The 21,025-nt window shown below is 37.0% G+C and overlaps 1 protein-coding gene across 1 annotated transcript in view; it reads right to left on the reverse strand.

The window, feature by feature from the left end:
* Positions 1-20,518, reverse strand: part of LOC125240434 (solute carrier family 22 member 3-like) — a 39,479-nt gene extending 18,961 nt beyond the window's left edge. Inside the window, exons 1-9 of the mRNA XM_048148324.1 lie at positions 20,438-20,518; positions 20,122-20,342; positions 18,406-18,589; positions 17,166-17,295; positions 5,667-5,793; positions 5,344-5,363; positions 3,444-3,636; positions 2,870-2,975; positions 128-360 (exon numbers count right to left, since the gene is read on the reverse strand). Coding sequence (XP_048004281.1) covers positions 128-360; positions 2,870-2,975; positions 3,444-3,636; positions 5,344-5,363; positions 5,667-5,793; positions 17,166-17,295; positions 18,406-18,589; positions 20,122-20,342; positions 20,438-20,461 — 1,238 coding nt within the window. The 5' untranslated portion in view covers positions 20,462-20,518. The remainder of the gene's footprint in view (positions 1-127; positions 361-2,869; positions 2,976-3,443; positions 3,637-5,343; positions 5,364-5,666; positions 5,794-17,165; positions 17,296-18,405; positions 18,590-20,121; positions 20,343-20,437) is intronic.
* Positions 20,519-21,025: the final 507 nt, after the last annotated feature.

Below are 21,025 nucleotides of genomic sequence, written 5' to 3' on the forward strand. Positions count from 1 at the left end.
CGCGATAAATTATATAACATCAGGCCGTCCCTGTCGCACTTACACAATAGTGCGATAGGAACGGCCTGATATGTTATCATTTATCGCGTGACCACGCTTGCCTGGCAGGTTGCTGTATGCAACGAACCTGTCGATTAGCAGGACTACTAGAGCGATCGATGGCATCTCTGTGGCGGACGTGACGGTGAACGCTATGAAGAAGTCCACCCCCAGGTGCTCCGACATGCGGATCAGCCCGTCGAATACCAGAGCGCACGCCATGAATGCCATCACCAGAAACAATACAGTTTTTCGTAAACCCTTGGTTTTAAATATTAGTAACAAACTTTCATTATTGTTAGTGTATGATTTGGCGGCAACCTGAAACAGAGTAGGCAAGTTAATCATTATCAACAATCAACGCAACTACAATGAGATAATAATAACAATTTCACAATTAAAAGTAATTGATGGGGTGATAAACAAAAATTGCGGTCCCATTATCTTAAGGAAAAGATTAAAATGGGCGCCCAAAGGTAATTAGCGAAGGTTCAAAAACCACTGCAACTAGACGCGTAGTGTGGTTGTAAGATAATAAAATATGTAAATTAAGATAAAAAATGCTTTTAGTTAAATTACAAACTTAGTTCATTCAGAAATAGGCTAGTTTCCTACTAGTCAAATCTGCTTCTTTTTAAGAACTGTCAAAACGATTTGCTTATATGGAAATACTATGAAATACTGAGGAGTGACGTCACGGTCAATTCGTCTACTTTATATCTTTCTCTTTGACTTATTAAATAGAAATTATGTTTAAACATAACTACTGTCCATGTTTTTCTTCTAATTATGTGGTGCTTTATTTCGTACACGGCATAAAATATTTTATTTTAAGTAAGTATAGGAAACTAGCCTATTATTTCGTTCAACGTTTCAAAAACTGTTCAATCCATCAAGTTCAAACTAATTTTCCTAGAAAGTCTTGGTTTTTCAGGGATAATTGTATAATGTTAACCGATTTTGACAGTTTTTACTTTATTTGAAAGATAATATTTTACGTAAAATTTCATATTAATTTGAAGTACGATATATATTTGCAAGGATGATTACATTAAAAGTTAAAATCTGAAAAGTTTTTTATTTATAAAAAAAAAACGTTTCCAAGATACAGACACGACTTTATTTTCCCTGTAATATTTGGCATAAAATCATTTTTTTTTTACATTTTCCTTCAAAAAACGATTTTATTCCACAACAAAAAAATATACAAAATAGTTTTGATATGTTTGAGCTCTTTCTAACGATACCCCACTTGACCTAGTAACTTGACATTTGCAGTTTGCCCCCCTTTCATTTTGGCCAATTTCTATAATTAATATTAATAAATAAAAAAACATAATAGGTACCTTCAATTTGTTGAGGTTTACGATGTTCATAAATAATCCCAATTTCAAAACGATATCATAAGTAGTTCTCGAGATATTTACTTATAGTAATGTGACAGACGGTGACCGATTGATATTCCGAAAAAAATACGCCGATTTTCGGTACGCCGACAACGATTCGCCGACACCTTTTTTGGCCGAAAAACGATTGGAAGAATCTCATTTCGCATAATATTCGTTCATAAAAGGAGTCAAATAAGCAGAAAATTGATACGCCGATTTACTTATCGTCGATGGGCGAGTCCGACTCGCACGTGGCCGGTTTTTTTTAACTTATGGTTCAAATGTTAGAGACACACACACACACACACACACACACACACACACACACACACACACACACACACACACACACACACACACACACACACACACACACACACACACACACACACACACACACACACACACACACACACACACACACACACACACACACACACACACACACACACACACACACACACACACACACACACACACACACACACACACACACACACACACACACACACACACACACACACACACACACACACACACACACACACACACACACACACACACACACACACACACACACACACACACACACACACACACACACACACACACACACACACACACACACACACACACACACACACACACACACACACACACACACACACACACACACACACACACACACACACACACACACACACACACACACACACACACACACACACACACACACACACACACACACACACACACACACACACACACACACACACACACACACACACACACACACATTTTTTTAAACTTTTGGGCTGATTATTTCCGAAAATAATAACTAAATCAAAAAAAGAAATGAATTTGGTAAACCGTTTTTCATTTTTAAATTCCTATCTAACAATCTATCACACGTTATGGTTGAAATGAAAAAAAAAATCACTCCCCACTTTACGTGTAGGGTTACCCTAATACCTAACACATTTATTCCACTTTTTATTTTACCTCTTTGTCGGCGTGATTGATATATGATATACATAATTGGAACCACTGAGATTATCCGCGGACGGACGGACGGACGGACGGACAGACATGGCGAAACTATAAGGGTTCCTAGTTGACTATGACTACGCAACCCTAAAAAAGCACCATCTGTACTACTGAAAAAGAAGAACTTTCATACGACGTTTTTCAATGCACTTTAAAAAATTCATCGCCTCGTGTGTAGTGACACTAGTGACCAATCTAGCACACTTGTATCCTAATGTACCTACTAATAAAATTTAATTGCTCAACATTACAATTCACAAGGCCTTAGCTAACTTAAGGCAGTAGTGGCAGTACCTACCTTATCTGTGGAACATAACCTTAGAATACCTACCTAACGCGGATGCAGAAGGGTAATATACCTATTCATAGATTTCTACTACACTAATGCTACTTACTATAAATGTATCGAGAACATCTTGAGAAACTTTAGTTTTGTTGACTCTTTCAAATTTATGAATTATTTTTACAGCTTCATCAACTCGCCCTTTGGAAACCAACCACCTGAAAATAATGCCGTATATTGAAATATCTTAGTTATTATTCGAACTGCTTCCCCGTCAGTTCCACTTCCCCAGAAGGGAGGCAGAGGAAGAGCACCTAATACTCAGTCGGTAGACACGGTTAAGGAATACGCAAAGTCAGAGCCGGGGCTTCCCTGCAAACGGCGCAGGATGAGGACACAGCAATGAGGACACGACTGGAAAAAAAGAACATGTACCTACTTGGAAAATAATCCCATCAGCACCTACTCAAGGTATGTGTACCTCTATATACATATGTAAATTAATATGCTACTATTTTTTGCAAACTTCCAACCCCCATTTTAGGAAAGTGGGGGGTTAGAAAGGCACAAAAAGTAGCCTATGTCACTCTCCATTCCTTCAACTTAATAAATCACGTCAATTCGTCGCTCCATTTTGCCGTGAAAGACGGACAAATAGACACACACTTTCCCATTCACAATATTACCCAACACTCTCCGGGACCAGGAAGGGAGTGACGAGCGCGACCAGCATCGGCAGCGAGGTGACCAGAGTGAAGGTCCTCCAGTCGCTGAGCCACAGCGCCAGCCAGGGCAGCACCACGCAGCCGCCGCCGAAGTACAGTGCGATCGACATGTTGGCTACCCACGACCGATGCTTCACGCCCACGTACTCCAACGCTGCACAAAAATAAACCGCTAAATGTACATACTTATTTACATTTTTTTGGCAAAATAATAGGTATAAGCTTTTATGCTAACTTTACTTTTATTCCATTACTGTCTGTATTTTTATTCGACTACACATTGTTCTCATCGAGACAATGTTAACAACCCCAAACACGAAGAAGAAATCGCTAGATTTAATCCACACTTATTACTTAACTTAAATAATGTTCTGTAATTTCTAAGAAAAACAACTGCCGCTTTTGGGGTTCTGTTCTGGTGAAAGGTACTTGCGAATGATGGATAATGTAGAAATGTGTAGGTATTTTTTAAAACTGCTTTTAATGTAAATCTTTAATTATTTGATGGAAACACAAATGAATATACGTATTAAGGTTTGAGGACTTTCCTTAATTTCTCATGAATCCGATATTCGATTATAATAAATCGAGCTTGACAAAATTTGACTTGAAAATTCAATATGCAGGCATAACAAAGAGAACAAATACATAAAAGTCACTGTTCTGAAATAAATGCATGCTGTTCTTATAAAAACACGAAAGTCACTATAAGTGTGCCTTTCAGATTTGAGGAGTTCGTTTCTGATCATCATCAGAAGTTCCACTGCACCAAATGTAACTGATCTGAACGTAAACGGAAGCTGTTCTTATAAAAATACCAAAGTCATTATAATCGTACCGTTCAGATTTAAGGAGTTCCGTTCTGACCATTACCAAATGTCACTGTTCCGTACGTAAATGCATGATGTTCTTATAAAAACACAAAAATTACCACATGTATGCCTTTCAGATTTGAGGATTTTCCACGATTTCTCCAGGATCCGATCATCAGAACTGGGTTCTGATCTTCTGATAAAAATGGGACCAATCTGTATATACATTCAATCAAAAAAAAAAAATCAAAATCGGTCCAGTAACGATTGAGATATCGTGGAACAAACATTAAAAAGAACATACAGACGAATTTCATGAGAATCACCTTCCTTGAGATTTGGGCGGCGGTTAAAAATAACGCAATATTTAAGTAGGTATTTAGAACTATTGGGAGACAGGAAATAGTTATTTGTTTTACAAGGGGGCAAAGTTGTTGTTTAACGGCACGTGCCAATATTGATACCCAAGCAAGCGAAAGATTCCAATATTGGAAAAAGTGGAATCTTGAGCGTTGCGAGGGTATCATTGGCACGAAGGTTAAACAAACTTTGCCACCGAGTGAAACACAAAACTTTTCACCACACCAACACTATGAAAATATGAACTGTATCAAAATAAATAAAATACTTCAATTTATTTAACGTTTATGATTCAAAATCATCATTTATACGTGAATTCCAACCCCCAGCTTTAGACATCAAGTTAAAATTTGTATGAAATTACTTTGCACTCTTGTGGATAAAATACAAATTTGCTATATGTTTTCGAATAGCAAAGAAAGCCTTTATCAGTTGGTGTGGTGAAAAGGATATTATGAATTCCGATATACATTAGGTATTGCCTTCATAAGTACCGTACAATTGGCGCGTTTCTGTTTTTGTAAGAATTGCCAATGCCGAAATCACTTATGATCTCATAAGTACACAAAAAGGACGTGTTATAGGTATTTATGGTTCGACTCGCTCATTAAATTATCGTAACACGTACTCGTTTCAACACATAAAATTATGCTAACAAAGGTGTAAGAATACTTATAATAGGTACGTACCTATTTCGTATGCTAACGGACTAATCCCAATAAGGCCTAGTTACTCTTCGGGTTGGAAGAGCGGATGGCAGTCGCTTTCGTAAAACAAGTTTCTACGCTAAATCTTAGGATTAGTTGTCAAAGCGGACACCAGGCTCTTATGAGCCGTGGCGAATTCCGGGATAACGTAAGGAGGATGATGATGGATGTAACATGGTTTGCAATAAACGATATTGATTGACAGATTGATGATAAACATTTTCAGATGTGGCCGTAAGCAGGCAGCATATGCATATGCAATGCTTGCAGAAATCGGTGGCATTCGTTAAATTTTCCTTCCTTACCAAGAATATATGAATAGAAAACAGCCGTCACAAGACATCCCAACTAGGAAGCGGCATACGGAGAAATCCCAGAAACCGGTAGTTAAGGTCATGGCCACTCCGCCTACACAGCCGAGAATGTTAGACACTGTAACATGAGAGAAAAGCACTTATTAGAAATATTAATTAATAAACAAAACCGGCCAAGAGCGTGTCTGGCCACGCTCAGTGTAGGGTTCCGTAGTTTTTCGTATTTTTCTCAAAAACTACTGAACCTATCAAGTTCAAAACAATTTTCCTAGAAAGTATTTATAAAGTTCTACTTTTGTGATTTTTTTCATATTTTTTAAACATATGGTTCAAAAGTTAGAGGGGGGGGGGACGCACTTTTTTTTCCTTTAGGAGCGATTATTTCCGAAAGTATATATATTATCAAAAAAACCGGCCAAGTGCGAGTCGGACTCGCCCACCGAGGGTTCCGTACAAACTTTCAATGGTTAAAATAATCATACTACTCATACTCATATTCATTTATTCATTCAACGCCACTTTACACGTCAAGATTTGATTTAAAAAAATAATATTCATACAACAATAATACTTAGAGAATAAATAGACAGAAGATTGAAATTACAAAAAGTTTGGCAATATTCACATAAAAAATGCACAAAAATATTTTTCTAATTAGGTAAATAAAAAAATTGTCATAAGTGTAGAACGGGTGCTCGACCAGCCAATTTTTTAAGCGATAGGTACTTAAAGTTCGACACACTTAGGCGCTTCAACCACATATTGCGGCAATTTATTATAGACGGCAGGGTCCATCACGTGTGTTAATTTGACCGTAAATTGGATTTCGCCAATTTACGGTCGATACCTACTAACTTTCCGGCATTTCGAATGTTGTACTTGGAACACATGTTGTTAGTTTTGTCACAGAATATATGTATAATAGTACAAGTACAGAAGGCTCACTCCTTTGATGTTCACAAAATGACGCCATTCTAAATTCTTACCTACATTAACAAACGGACCGCACGCGAGCAGCCAACATTGAATTTTTCCCCTCACTAGCTCGGAAACACGTGTTTTGTCCTTTAATACCAGCGGGTAAAAACGCATTTTATCCACTAGTGCTTTAAAATTGATAAAAGTAGGTGAATCTAGTAATAAAGATCATTTACCACCTGTGGAACTACTGGAAGCAGTGATAAAAGAAAATCTTGCAGTACAAAAGGCGGATATGCTTTAAGGCATTCTCTACTATGTTGATCTTTCTTTTATGCGGGGGGCTTCGCCCCCCGAGCCCTCCTTTATGTGCTCTTAAGGGTCTCAAGAAAACCCTATCCCAACTTATTTTAAATACTACGTTGATCTTTCTTTTATGCGGGGGGCTTCGCCCCCGAGCCCCCCTTATTCATGCTCTTCAGGGTCACAAGAAAACCCTATCCCAACTTACTTTAAATACTACGTTGATGTTTATTTTATGCGGAGGGCTTCTCCCCCCGAGCCCCTCTTTACTTGCTCTTAAGGGTCACAAGAAAACCCTATCCCAACTTATTTTAAATATTACGTTGATCTTTCTTTTTTTCGGGGGCTTCGCCCCCGAGCCCCCCCCTTTATTTACTCTGAACGGTCACAAGAAAACCCTAACCCAACTTATTTTAAATACTACGTTGATCTTTCTTTTTTGCGGGGGCTTCGCCCCCCGAGCCCCCCCTTTATTTCCTCTGGAGGGTCACAAGAAAACCTTAACCCAACTTATTTTAAATACTACGTTGATCTGTCTTTTTTGTGGAGGGCTTCGATCGCCCCTGAGCCCCCCTTTATTTGCTCTTAAGGGTCTCAAGAAAACCCTATCCCAACTTATTTTAAATACTACTTTGATCTTTTTAGTAGTTCCAGTTCATATCTTCCGGCTCCATCATCAGACCTTGAAACCTAATCGTAGTCAAAGTTCATTACAAGACTTTTCTAAGAAACGCAAAAACAGCTATGATACGATGTTACATCATGTAGTTCCAGTTCATTTCTTCCGGCTTCATCATCAGACCTTGAAACCTTATCGTAGTCAAAGTTCATTTCAAGACTTTTCTAAGAAACCCAAAAACTGCTATGATACGATGTTCCATCATGTAGCTCCAGTTCATATCTTCCGGCTCCATCATCAGACCTTGAAACCTAATCGTAGTCAAAGTTCATTACAAGACTTTTCTAAGAAACCCAAAAACAGCTATGATACGATGTTCCATCATGTAGTTCCAGTTCATATCTTCCGGCTCCATCATCAGACCTTGAAACCTAATCGTAGTCAAAGTTCATTACAAGACTTTTCTAAGAAACCCAAAAACAGCTATGATACGATGTTCCATCATGTAGTTCCAGTTCATATCTTCCGGCTCCATCATCAGATCAGTTCAACAGTACCATATTACTGTACTGTCATCAGAACTACATACAGCTGCCAATTATCATTAGGTACGCTACGATCCTTGGAAGATGGTTAAATTAGCCTCCGTAGATTCCATTACATAGTTACATACACGACGACCTAATAAAAGCGTTTAGATTTTTAGTTTAATTTTTATTTTTAATCGGTTGATATTTATTGTATGGAATTTTTATTTAAGTGTTTTGAATAAATAAAATTTATATAAAAGCGTGTTAATATTAATATTAGCGCCATCTAGCTGAGCCCTTCTTCTGTGTGGTACTGAGGTAAGTACGTTTTATTCTTAGACTTTATCTGTCTATACGGAGTTATATATCGATACCTCTGGGTTCAATTGGCTTAAAGGACATTTTGGCGAAAATGAGTTATATATACAGTTTTGTTCAGAATTTCAAGCGCTATCGATCTGTGTAGTTAAAATTTCGATATCTCTTAAAAAGTTGCCTTTACGACCAAGATTTTCTACTATGGACTTGGAAAAATAGCTTTTCTGAAGGGGCGTAAATATCAAGTCATTAATTATAAATTATTATTTGTGTCGTAAAGGAAATCTACAAATAAAAATATAGTCGCAAGTCACCTTGTTATATATTGTTGCCCTTTAAGCCCTTACTTTCTAAGGATCACTTTCTATAGTAGTGTGATAAAGTTGGGCGTAAAGGACAAGTTTTTTTGTTCTTCGTCCTTTACGACCAGCACTAAAATTATTTTATCCGCAACTGTAATCGATATCTTTGGGTTCAATTGTCGTAAAGGACATGTAATGCAGGTTTCCAAGAGAAAGATAAACCCACTTTTTTGTTTTTTTTTACCTATATTTGTGACGTGTATAAGAAAAATATGCAGATTACGAGTATCTTTAACCTAGTGTAGCAACCGTAGTGATAAACCAAATTATTTAGAAGATAGATGGTTGTAAAGGACACGTAAAAATGTTATAACGTCCTTTACACCCATGATTTGATAGGGTCGTAAATGACGGTCTTAGATGATTTTTATACAAAGTCGGGGCGTAATTGTAACTGAAATGGTACAAATGTTGTTCTAAGTTTACAATTAAAAACTGGAAAAATGTAAATGTATCAAAACGTACTTAATATGGCATAGAATAGCTCTACATCAGTTTAATGCAGTGTATTATTTATCTAAGCTATCTTAGCAACAAAAAAGAACAAGACTAATATACAGTTTTGTAATAAAGAAACAATATTTGCTTAAAAACTATCTAATACTTTGGCAACAAATTCAAAGTTATCAGAGATAACATACACTAGAGAAATTTCGTCGGGTACCGCGGCGGGCGGGTGGTCTAGTGGTGAAGACGTTAGCCGCGTAAGCTGAAGACCCGGGTTCGATTCCCGGCTCGGCCACCAGTGGGCCTTGTCGGTTTTTCTTTCGTGTATGATATCTATTTAAATTTATAAATTCAAAGTTATTTTTTTAGTATTCACCGCTGTCTGAATAGTCAGTAGGTTACGCATTCCGTCTTTAATTCTAGCAGGGAAACGCTTTCGTAGTATTATTATACTGCGGCGAGATGTATGTAATTAAAAAAAACATTATGGTAATCAGGGTACGTACCCAAATGCACAAACGCTCACGATAATATCTATTTCGTAGCTATATATCTTTATCGCTCTTGCGTATTGCACCAGCCAGACTGCATTTTTGTCGGCGTCTGTCGTCGACGATTGCCATTCAGCTATGGCGGCAGTAAACTTTAACAGTAGACTATACTAACATTTAGTGCGACTGCGACAATAACAGGTGCGTTTCGCTAGCGAATGAGCGTTAGCGTTTGGTGACTTGGCTATGTACCCAGGTACTTAAAGCATTGACTCCTAGGATTGATTGATTTCTAGGATTGAACTCATAATTAAAATTATTATTATTTAACAGGTTTAAGACTAAATAACAATCTTCTGTTTTAAAATTATCAAAAATATGAATCAACATAGTAGGTAGTCTTGACTACAGTTTGTATACGCGTCCTAACTTGCGTTTATAAATAAGTACTTAACTCTTAGTGATTCTTAAAACTTCTTTCTACTTTAGACTTAAAATTACTGTCGTATTAATATAGTCTACTATTTGGTTTTGAACCCCGAATTTGTATAAAAATCATCTAAGACCGTCATTTACGACCCTATCAACTCTAATTGTTCAAAAAAATCGTGGGTGTAAAGGACGTCCATAGCATTTTGACGTGTCCTTTACAACCATCTAACTTCTAAACCGTTTAGTTTATCACTACGGTTGCTACACTAGGTGAAGGATACTAAAAATCTACATATTTTTCTATATACGTCACAAATATAGGTCAAAAAACAAAAAAGATATAAACATTTTTCTAAAAAAAAAGTTGTTTTTTGCTTCTCCTGAAAACCTGCATTTTGTCCTTTACGCCAATTGAACCCAAAGGTATCGATATGTCTTTGACTAGAAGTATAGGTACTCTAATGAGTATTATTGTATTTAGCGCCGTCTCTCGGCAAAATTTACTAAGTAATTTACGCGACTTGAGACTTGTGCGAACCTTTAGGCATGGAAAGTCACATGAAAAGTTGTCGAAACTAATAATAGATGGCGCTGCATTTAAATTTCTTGACTGATAACTCTAATACTAAATTGAATATACTCTAAGGTAGAGCAGAGTCTTAATACCTCCGCTTTACAAAAGACCGCAATCAAGTAGCACTAGACTTTACTCATTGTTGTGTTCCTGCCGGTGAGTAAGGCAGCCAGAGCTCAACGAGGGTGCGGTACTCCTTCCTTCCTTCCCCCTCCTTCCTTCAGTCGTCGGCACCCAGGCCCCTTCTAAGTACAGGTTTGTACAAGTTTCTAATGAGTCGAGTCGGCAACGCACATGTGCCACTCCTTGAGTGGCAGGCGTCCATATGTAACAGTCACCGCTTTCCATCAGGCGGACCGTATGCATGTTTGCCACCTACGTGGTACAAAAAAGAACTCTCGACGAATTCACCTTAAACATTAAAAACTAAATCAAAATCGATTGATTCGTTCGGGAGCTATGATGCCAGACAGACATGTCAAGCGTCAAACCTATTATTATTATAATATTTTTGCGTTGGTGGTTAAAAACAAGAAACCTCCTTCAAAACTATAATAAAACACAACTTTCTATGAAAATCGGTAAAGTGCGAGTCGGATTTCGACATTTCCATACAAAAAGGTCATGAGCGCCTGACTACACTAGATTTGTACTTTAAAGATTTTGCGTATATTTTGGAAACTATAAGAGATAGAGCAAATAGACTTCAGATTTTGGTTGTCGGTGGCACAATTTTTTTGTTTTCGTATATATACACCATTTTTTGGACCTATTAGGGCAATATTATGGTCAGTGCAGTTCTAAACAGTCGTAAGCGCCTCTTTTTTAGTAGGAACTTAAGTCATTTTGGCAAATGCTTAAAATTTTTAACAATTTCTAAACAGAAATGAATTTCTTTCTACCTGTCCATGGCGCTCACAAAATTTCAAAACATTTAGTAAGTACTTGCAGCGGCAGTGAGTGAAAAATCTCAATTTGAGTTTTTTTCTCTTAAGTCCGACTTACGCTTGACTGTAGATTTCTAATAGGTTTTCCTGTAATCTACAGGTAGAGGGCTATCTCGTGTATTTTTTTGAAAATTTTCCGCTAAGTAGTTTCGGAGATAAGGGGGGGGGGGAATGGTAATTTTTTGCTTATTTTCTTAAATTACTTCTAAATTACCAAAATAAAAACTATAAAAAAAATATATTTGAGATGCTCTTTCATTTGATATGTAGCACAATATAGTTCTAATAACTTTGATTTTTAATTTTCAATTTTACCCCCCAAAAGTGGCCCCTATGATTAAATTTCGTTTAATTTCATTTAATTATATTACATGTCCGTCTTTGGGCCACTTGTTTACATACGTGTGCCAAATTTCAAGTAAATCGGTCTAGTAGTTTCGGAGAAATCGGCTGTGACAGAGGGACAGACAGACACGCGAGTGATCCTATAAGGGTTCCGTTTTTCCTCTTTGAGGTACGGAACCCTAAAAACGATCTTAGTAAACCCTTAGTCATTTTTAAATACCTATCTAACAATATATCACAAGTTGGGGTTGGAATGAAAAAAAATATCAGCCTCCACTTTACATGTAGGGGGGGTACCCTAATAAAACATTTTTTCCATTTTTTATTTTTGCACTTTGTTTGCGTTATTGATATACATATTGGTACTAAATTTCAGCTTTCTAGTGCTTACGATTACTGAGATTATCCGCGGACGGACGGACGGACGGACGGACAGACAGACATGGCGAAACTATAAGGGTTCCTAGTTGACTACGGAACCCTAAAAAATATAAAATTAAACCTTAAATCCCTCGCAACGCTCATGATTCCACATTCTGGACATTTCACATTATATGTAATTACTAATAATTACATCTTGGAATTATTTGCTTGCTCGGGTATCAATATTGGCTTGGCACGTGCAGTTAAACAACAACTTTGCCCCCTTGTAAAACAAACCTAACCTTAACCTATTGTATTTTACTGTGGGTGTTGAGATGGTGCTTGTCTTTTATTCGTACCTAACTATGTTTGTGGCCTTACCTAAATATTCTTGAAGTTTACCATAATTTGAACATGAACAATGCATGCGACAATAGTTATTTGTTTTACAAGGGGGCAAAGTTGTTGTTTATTAACCGCACGTGCCAATATTGATACCTGAGCTTTGCGAGGGTTTCAAGGCACTAAGGTTAAACAAAGTTTGCCACGGAGTGAAACACAAAACTTTTCTGGTGTAGCTTGTAACATCTAACCATAGAGACTCACTTAGAGATAAGTTTAAGGACATTAATATAATTTATTTATTAATATATACAATTTACACAGCATTACAGTTTGCACCAAAGCGCTGGCAAATTTAAACATGCTTAGGCAAATAATTACAGTATTAATTATGATTAATTCATGCAAATACACAATATACAATTGGAAAAAATAAGAATAGAAAGAAATGTTTCAACAAAAATACATGTCAAAAAATACGATGAACAGTCACAACATTTTATTTTCATTCATCCATCGTCTCACAGTATCTCAAACAATCACGACACACATTCACCCATCTACTATCAAACACATCGCAATCAGGAGCTGATGTCAGGAACGCATTAATGTCCCTGAGGGCTCGGAGAACTGGGGAGTGTCTGCAGGAGACTGTACGCGCAAGAGGTACCGCTAAAAGACTGGGGCACCGCGGCCTGAGCTGGTTCTTAGGGACGAATGGTACCGAAAGCCTAACAAGTTTTGACACCAAATCAGGACAGTCACTCTTTCCCCTCAATATACTACACATATATGTCAAAAATTTGTAATTACGCCTTACTTCCAGAGAGTTGAAGCCAAGCGATCCCAGCAAGAATTTAGTAGGGTACAGATAGGGATAGTACCCATACAACTTTTTATACAGAAACCTTAGAAACGCTTTTTGTACTCTCTCCAGAAGTAGTGCGTAAGTACTTTCGTAAGGGTTCCAGACAATTGCCGCAGACTCAAGTTTGCTACGAACCAGTGACGTGTACAAGAGCTTAATCACCTTTGGATTTTGGAAATCACTCGCACTTCTGATAACAAATCCCAGTCTTTTAAAGCACTCCGAAGCTAACTTTTTAATGTGTTCATGAAAGGACAGGTGATCATCAAAGATAACACCTAAGTCCTTGACTGTTACGACCCGAGACACATCCTCGCACCCCAATTTGTAGACAGCATGTAATGGTCTTTTTGCTCGGCTAAACGTCATGACAGAACACTTGGATGCATTGAAGTGTAGCTTATTAATAGCACTCCACTAAAAAACAGAATCGATGTCGTCCTGTAACTTTTTGCAATCAGCTATATTTTGCAATCAGCTATAGATCATCCGCATACAGTAGACATTTGGCATGTTCAACTGTTTTCTCAAGATCGTTTATCATAATGCCAAACAGCAATGGACCCAAGATCGACCCCTGACTAACACCCGAACGCGTTGAATACTCCTTCGACACAAAATTTCCGTGTTTGACAAATTGCTTCCTATCACCTAGGTAACTTGCGAAAAATTTAAGGAGCTTAGGTGAAAAGCCAATACGGCATAGTTTGTGCATCAAAACGTCGTTGTCAACGCGATCGAATGCCTTTTAAAGTCTAGATAGAGTATATCTACCTGCTGGCCCTCATCCAAATGCTTCGATATGACATCAACTAACGTGAGGAGGTTGGATTCAACTGACCTATTTGCTCTAAAACCGTGTTGTGAATTGCATAAAAAGGGAGAAATTTGCGAGACTATCAATTTGTGCAAGACTGATTCAAACATAATGACAGTGCATTGTCAATATATTTATGAGAATATTATGTATGTACATAAAAACATTTGTAAATTTAAGAAAAACTGTGATGTACATAATATAAACACTAGAAATAAGCATAAGCTTGCAGTGCCCTTCACTCGGCTCCATAAAATTAAAAAATCATTCATGGGTAAGATTTTATAACAAACTTCCTAACGCCATCACTGAACTGTCTTTTAATCGATTATGCTTCAAAGGAGGGTTTGGGTTGCCGACGACTCAAAGGACAATAGACGGAACAAATTAGTTCCGTAAGTCCTCCCGTCGTCAGCACCCAACACCCTCGTTGAGCTCTGGCAGCCTTACTCACTGGCAGGAACACAACACTATGAGACACTATTTTTTGTTTAAATGTATATGTACTCGTACAGTAGTTACTGAGCGTTTTCTACAAAAAAGATTAAAAACCTATTCTCTTACATGGTAATAATTTTTGGGTTCGTCGAACTCAGAATTTCTAACATAATTATCCTAAACTGATATTTTTAAAAATTCCAAAAAAGTATAGATAAATTTTAGTTTCTAAACTACGATTCGAATGATTTTTTTTTCTAATTGTTTATTTTCGATGGAGCAAGGGTATTCAAATCGCTTTTGAAATCTTAAATTAGTAAATGAAAATGCAATAGTTAACTGAGTAACGTAATGCTTTAAAAACTCAAGTGGACTTTTTTTTATCTAAGGAGTAATTTCGATAAAATATTATATTTAGCGAGGGTATTAAAAGTTGTGTTTTATATCTCAACTTAATAAATAGAAAATCAAAATGACAATAAAAATATCAATAGGTTTTCTAAGATAAAATTGATACCTTCGGCTCTCCATTCTTGCTCGGTCAATAAAAAATACGAAATTAATATCCAAAAAAATACAAAAAGTTAATAGAATCCTGGGAATCGAACGCAACTTCACGGCGTGACAGACGACTGTACACCAACGACGCCATTACATAACACGCTGTTCCCGACGAAATTGGGCTATACATATATAATTAATTAAATATAAATAATAATGTCAAATCCATACTAATATTACAAATGGGAAAGGGTGTGTGTCTGTTTGTTTGTCCGTCTTTCACGGCAAAACCGGAGCGACAAATTGACGTGATTTAATTTAAGGGGATTTAGATGAAGGGATGGAGAGTGACATAGGCTACTTTTTGTCTCTTTCTTACGTGAGCGAAGCCGCGGTCAAAATCTAGTTTATTATAAATGGGAAAAGCTGGTTACTCTATAATCTGAAGTGGAAGAATTCGTTGTTTCACCAAAGATAATGTGTGTTTGTTTGTTTGTCCGTCTTTCACGGCCAAACGGAGCGACGGATTGACATGTTTTTTAAGTGGAGATAGTTGAAGGGATGGAGAGTGACATATGCTACTTTTGTCTCTTTCTAACGCAAGCGAAGCCGCGGGCAAAAGCTAGTACAGCACGGGTAGCATGGTCGCGCGATAGACGATAAAATATCAGGCCGTCCCTGTCGCACTATTAGTAAGTGCGATTATAGGGACGACCAGATGTTTTATCATTTATCGCGCGACCATAATTGCCTGCCAGCCGGCGTATTATGATTCCAATTTTATCATTTATCCACGTGGATAAAGCATCCGTCACGCTTTGGCTAGTATGTCAGTGTAAGAGTGACAGTTGTCTTATCCACGTGGACAAGTGATAAAATTGGAAGCATGATACGCCGGCTGGACCAGATTATATTGATAATAATTATTATTTGTAACCATTTAGTTAATATTGTCTTCAGTTACCGCGATAGTTACTCATGAAATAAAAACTATGAAAACGGATTAAATCGCGTATAATGAGTTTAAAATTCATCCCGATGTTTCAAACACTTTACAGCGTTCGTGGTCAACGGGTGACTGAGGAAAAATTACAATGTGCAAAAGCTACCCATATTCTTGTATATAACCATTTAGTTGTTGAAGAAAAACATTCACACAACAATAACATAGGTCAATCAGCTCAGTAAATGCAATACTTTACTAATACTATGCCCACACTATGACCTATGTATAATGTATTATACCAGACGTGTAATATTTTATTTTATCAACAAAGGCATAATAAAGGATTGTATTGTATTTTTGTATGAAAATAAAAAATAGGAAAGCAATATAGTAATAGTCAAATATTCCATTAAAAAAATAAAAAATACTTAATAAATCCATAAAAGTTCATTAAACATTATGTAAAGCGTATACTGATCTCTAAAGCCTACTCTAGCACACACGACTACATGAATGATGAAACACCGTGGGATACAAGTATTGCTGAAAACCATTAATTATATAGCTTATTAATGATGATATTGATAATTCAATGTATTTTTATACAATTTTTTTGACATTTAGAATTTATTCTAGAAGTTTTTAGACTAGTATTTTTTTTTATACAATTTAGATTGATATCATTTTATTAAATCAATGTAGTTTTAAAACAATATTGTTTATTGCACCAATAAATTGCTCTGATATTTAGAATAAGATTAATATTGTACACTGTTGATAATTTAAAAGTGCTTATTGTAAGCCTATTTGAATAAAGAATATTTTAATTGATTGATTGATTAAAAAAAACCCTTTATTAAAATTTGATTTTATTTAAAAAACTTAATAAACTACCTGGACACAGAAGTTGTAATAATACTAATAATTACCGAGCAAAGCTGGTATCCGTCCGAATTTGTCGGCGAAGTATCCGAGAAGTATGCCGCCCAGCATGGAGCCCACAATACTGATGGTCTGGGACCACGGCACCAGCACCGAGCGGCTGCACACCCACTCGCGCTGCAACCACAATCATAGTAAAATAATGTGCCCCAGAAGCCATTCGTTATGGCTGAATTATTTTGCTCCATGTTTTAAAATATGATGCTGATTGCATTGAGCATTATTATTTGTAATGAGACTAATAGCCGCGAACAGAAAAAACTGTGCTAATAAAGTTCGTGAAATACTTATTCGACTAATTGAAGTAAGTACTACTCGAGTGAATTTATGTTTAAGTTGCGTGCTCGAGCGGATACATCAAATAATTTTGGTATCAAATCAACTATGTCTGCAAAACTCGTATCAATTACAAGCAGGAAAAATCATTACGGGTTATGTAGGTAAACGTAAATAAATAATAGTTATTTGTTATACAAGGGGGCAAAGTTGTATTTTAACGCCGAGTGTGGAATTGAAAAACGAGCAAGTGAAAGGATTCTATAGTTGAACCACGAGTGAAGCGAGTGGTTCGAGAATAGAATCCTGAACTTGCGAGTTTTTTAACACACGAGAAGTAAAATACATTTGCACCCGAGTGTAACACAAAACTTTTCCCCTCACTATAGCGAGGTAACTACAACGCAAAAAATGCGTTTATCACTGCTTCCAGTAGTTCCACAGGTGGTAAATCATCTTTATTACTAGATTCACCTACTTTTATCAATTTTAAATCAGTTAATTTGACTTTATTCAAGGTCAAATTACTTTACCCACTAGTGGATAAAATGCGTTTTTACCCGCTGGTATTAAAGGACAAAACACGTGTTTCCGAGCTAGTGAGGGGAAAAATAAATAAATATTATAGGACATTTCTTACACAGATTGACTGAGGCCCACGGTAAGCTCAAGAAGGCTTGTGTTGTGGGAAATGTCAAGTTGTTTGATTTAAGGTCCGGGACACAGATCTACATGAACTATGTACTATATTAACTGGTTCGCAATAAAGACATTCGAAAGATAAAGAGATCACCAAAATAAATAGCGGTCGCCAAATCTTGGGATTGACAACTATATGTCAAGGTGGACCCCGGACTCCCATGAGCCGTGGCGAATGCCGGGATAAAGCAAGGAGGATGATGAGATTGATGAGAGAGGAAGTAACCGGGACCGGGGCGAACTGGGACATACCTCAGTCGAGACGGTAGAATATGGTATGTCATCGAAGAGGAACTCCCACCCGTCCCGGCAGGGGAGGGAGGGAGAGCCGGGCGCGGGCGGGCGCAGCGTCTGCAGGATCTCGGTCCAGTTGGCGTCGAACATGAGGCAGCGCTCGAACGCCCCCGAGCTGCTCACCGGGATCGACAGGTTTCGCCTGACCAATACTACTAACGTTTACATTATTCTAAAAATGTGACGTCTACCTAAGTACAATCAGCAATAAAAATATACAGGCCTTAATGCAGGGATGTATATAATGTAAAATACCCTATAATGGACGGTGATGCCATTATGGACAGAAAAACACAAATCCTTAAAAATAAGTATCTAAATTTAGTTTCTAAAAACTGACGGCAATGTACCATAAACTAGAGTTGTAGAGCTGTTTAATTTTAAAGTTTCAATTAATTCGGTTATTTCTGAAGGATTTGGCGGCAAGGTAAAATTCACCAGTTTACTGAAAAAAATATCAAGACGAATTCTTAGTAATGTTGCTAAGAGAGTTGAGTTCATGTATAAAATAATAATAAAATAATACTCGGTGTAAACTTGAATGAGTTTTACTTACCTACTGCATTAAGCATGAGATAAGGTATAGCATACTAGTTTGTTACTCCAAAGATATAAACAAATAGTGTTATTTTGCGAGTGTCCATAACTGGAACCGGAAAACGACGTACCTCCTATGATGGACAAGGAACAATTTACGAAACCAAAATTTACAAGAAACAATCCTACGTTAAAATAACGCAAACTAGTATTATTTGGGGTATATAAAATTGACTCATCATCAGTTTGCTTTAAAAGTAAAATTTTAAACTTATTTCACTGTCCATAATCCATTACTGGAGAACTGCCGTCCATGACTGGAAAAAATACCTACTTAGTTTTAATTTGTTAACTATGAGGAAACCAATATCAGTACCTATTTTGCAATAGACTTGAAATGTAAAAGAAGGATAGGATATTGTCACTACTTTTAAAAAAACTTGTATCTTCGTCTGTCAATGAAAAGAAAATTGTAGTAAGTATGTATGGAATGCATGTAGACTTACTGCGTTTTAACTTTGAGAAGCAGCGTGAGATACGAGATTTTTTTCAAAGTAGTGACGTTATTCAAGTTTTAACACGCTTAGCGCTAGAATTTTTACATATTATATCAGTGAAATATCAAAAATAGGCAAAATTTTATCTTAAACTGTCCATGATTGGGTACGTTACCATAGATATGTACGAGCACAAATGACTAGGTACTTAACGTTAATTTGAAGGTTATAAATAATAAATAATAATAATTAATAAATATTACATTCTTACACAGATTGACTGAGGCCCACGGTAAGCTCAAGAAGGCTTGTGTTGTGGGTACTCTGACAACGATATATATAATATATAAATACTTATATACATAGAAAACATCCATGACTCAGGAACAAATATCTGTGCTCATCACACAAATAAATGCCCTTACCGGGATTCGAACCCGGGACCGCGGCGCAGCAGGCAGGGTCACTACCGACTGCGCCAGACCGGTCGTCAAGGTTATATTTTATAATACAATGAATACGATATGAATCACAGTACCTAAGTAGGTATTCACAATGTAAGTAGGTAAGTATTAGGTTAGGTCAGGTGATGAATAAATATATAAAGTGATATAGACCTCTCAGTGCATGATATACCTACCTTAGTTCCCATCCTAGGCCATTGAGTTCAGGGACCCGGCACCAGTGCTCGTAGGGCGTGGCCGTGACGAACAAGTGGCCCATGTACACAAACGCCCACAAAAACCCGAAGGGCAGCATCCCCACGAAGAGAAGCCGCTGGTACATTCCCATCTCTCCCACATCTTTAATGACTGCTTCAAGTGTTGCACTAACATCTTTTAGTTCTTCAGGGGTAACTTCCTGGGAATAAACAACATAATTGATGACTGACCTCTGCCCTTTCCTTGATTAAGTACCTACTTTTTCCCACATTAAGCGCTTTTACCTATAGTTACCTTATTTTTCGCGCCTAAAGCCATTTCTTGTTATCAAACGTCAACCGCAAAGACGTAAGTCTTAACAAGAAGCCCAGGGGATAATGGAGTTATCACAACCTCATTATCATTATTAAAAATATTAATTGATAAATAGTATTACGTTGGATTTCATTAATCGGTCGAATTGAAAAAGAATCGCTGGGTAGAGTGGAATGTAAGTAGATATCGCATCATCGCATGACGCATTTCAAATTGAGAACAATTTGCCTAGGCCTACTTGTACCTACTTCGTATACAAACCTAGTTCATACTCATATGATAGAACAAATTAATTCAAATGTTCAAAATGTACAACGCAAAGTTATTTATTCAACAAGTCTACTTCATTCAATCGATGGAGATGTGCCTAATTTAGATACTATTCAAATCCTTAGAGCACGAAAAAAAATCTAGAAACTTTGACGCCAATTCTGGCTTCCCATGCGGTAAAGGGTTAATTTCTAATGCTGAAAAAAACTAGATGATCCATTGAGAGTTGTTGATATTCAAAGAAAAACAATACCACCACTGAACATAGAAAAGGAAAAAAGAATGGAAGAACTTTAT

The sequence above is a fragment of the Leguminivora glycinivorella genome, chromosome Z, assembly GCF_023078275.1.
Source record: "Leguminivora glycinivorella isolate SPB_JAAS2020 chromosome Z, LegGlyc_1.1, whole genome shotgun sequence".
Classification (NCBI taxonomy): Eukaryota; Metazoa; Arthropoda; class Insecta; order Lepidoptera; family Tortricidae; genus Leguminivora; species Leguminivora glycinivorella.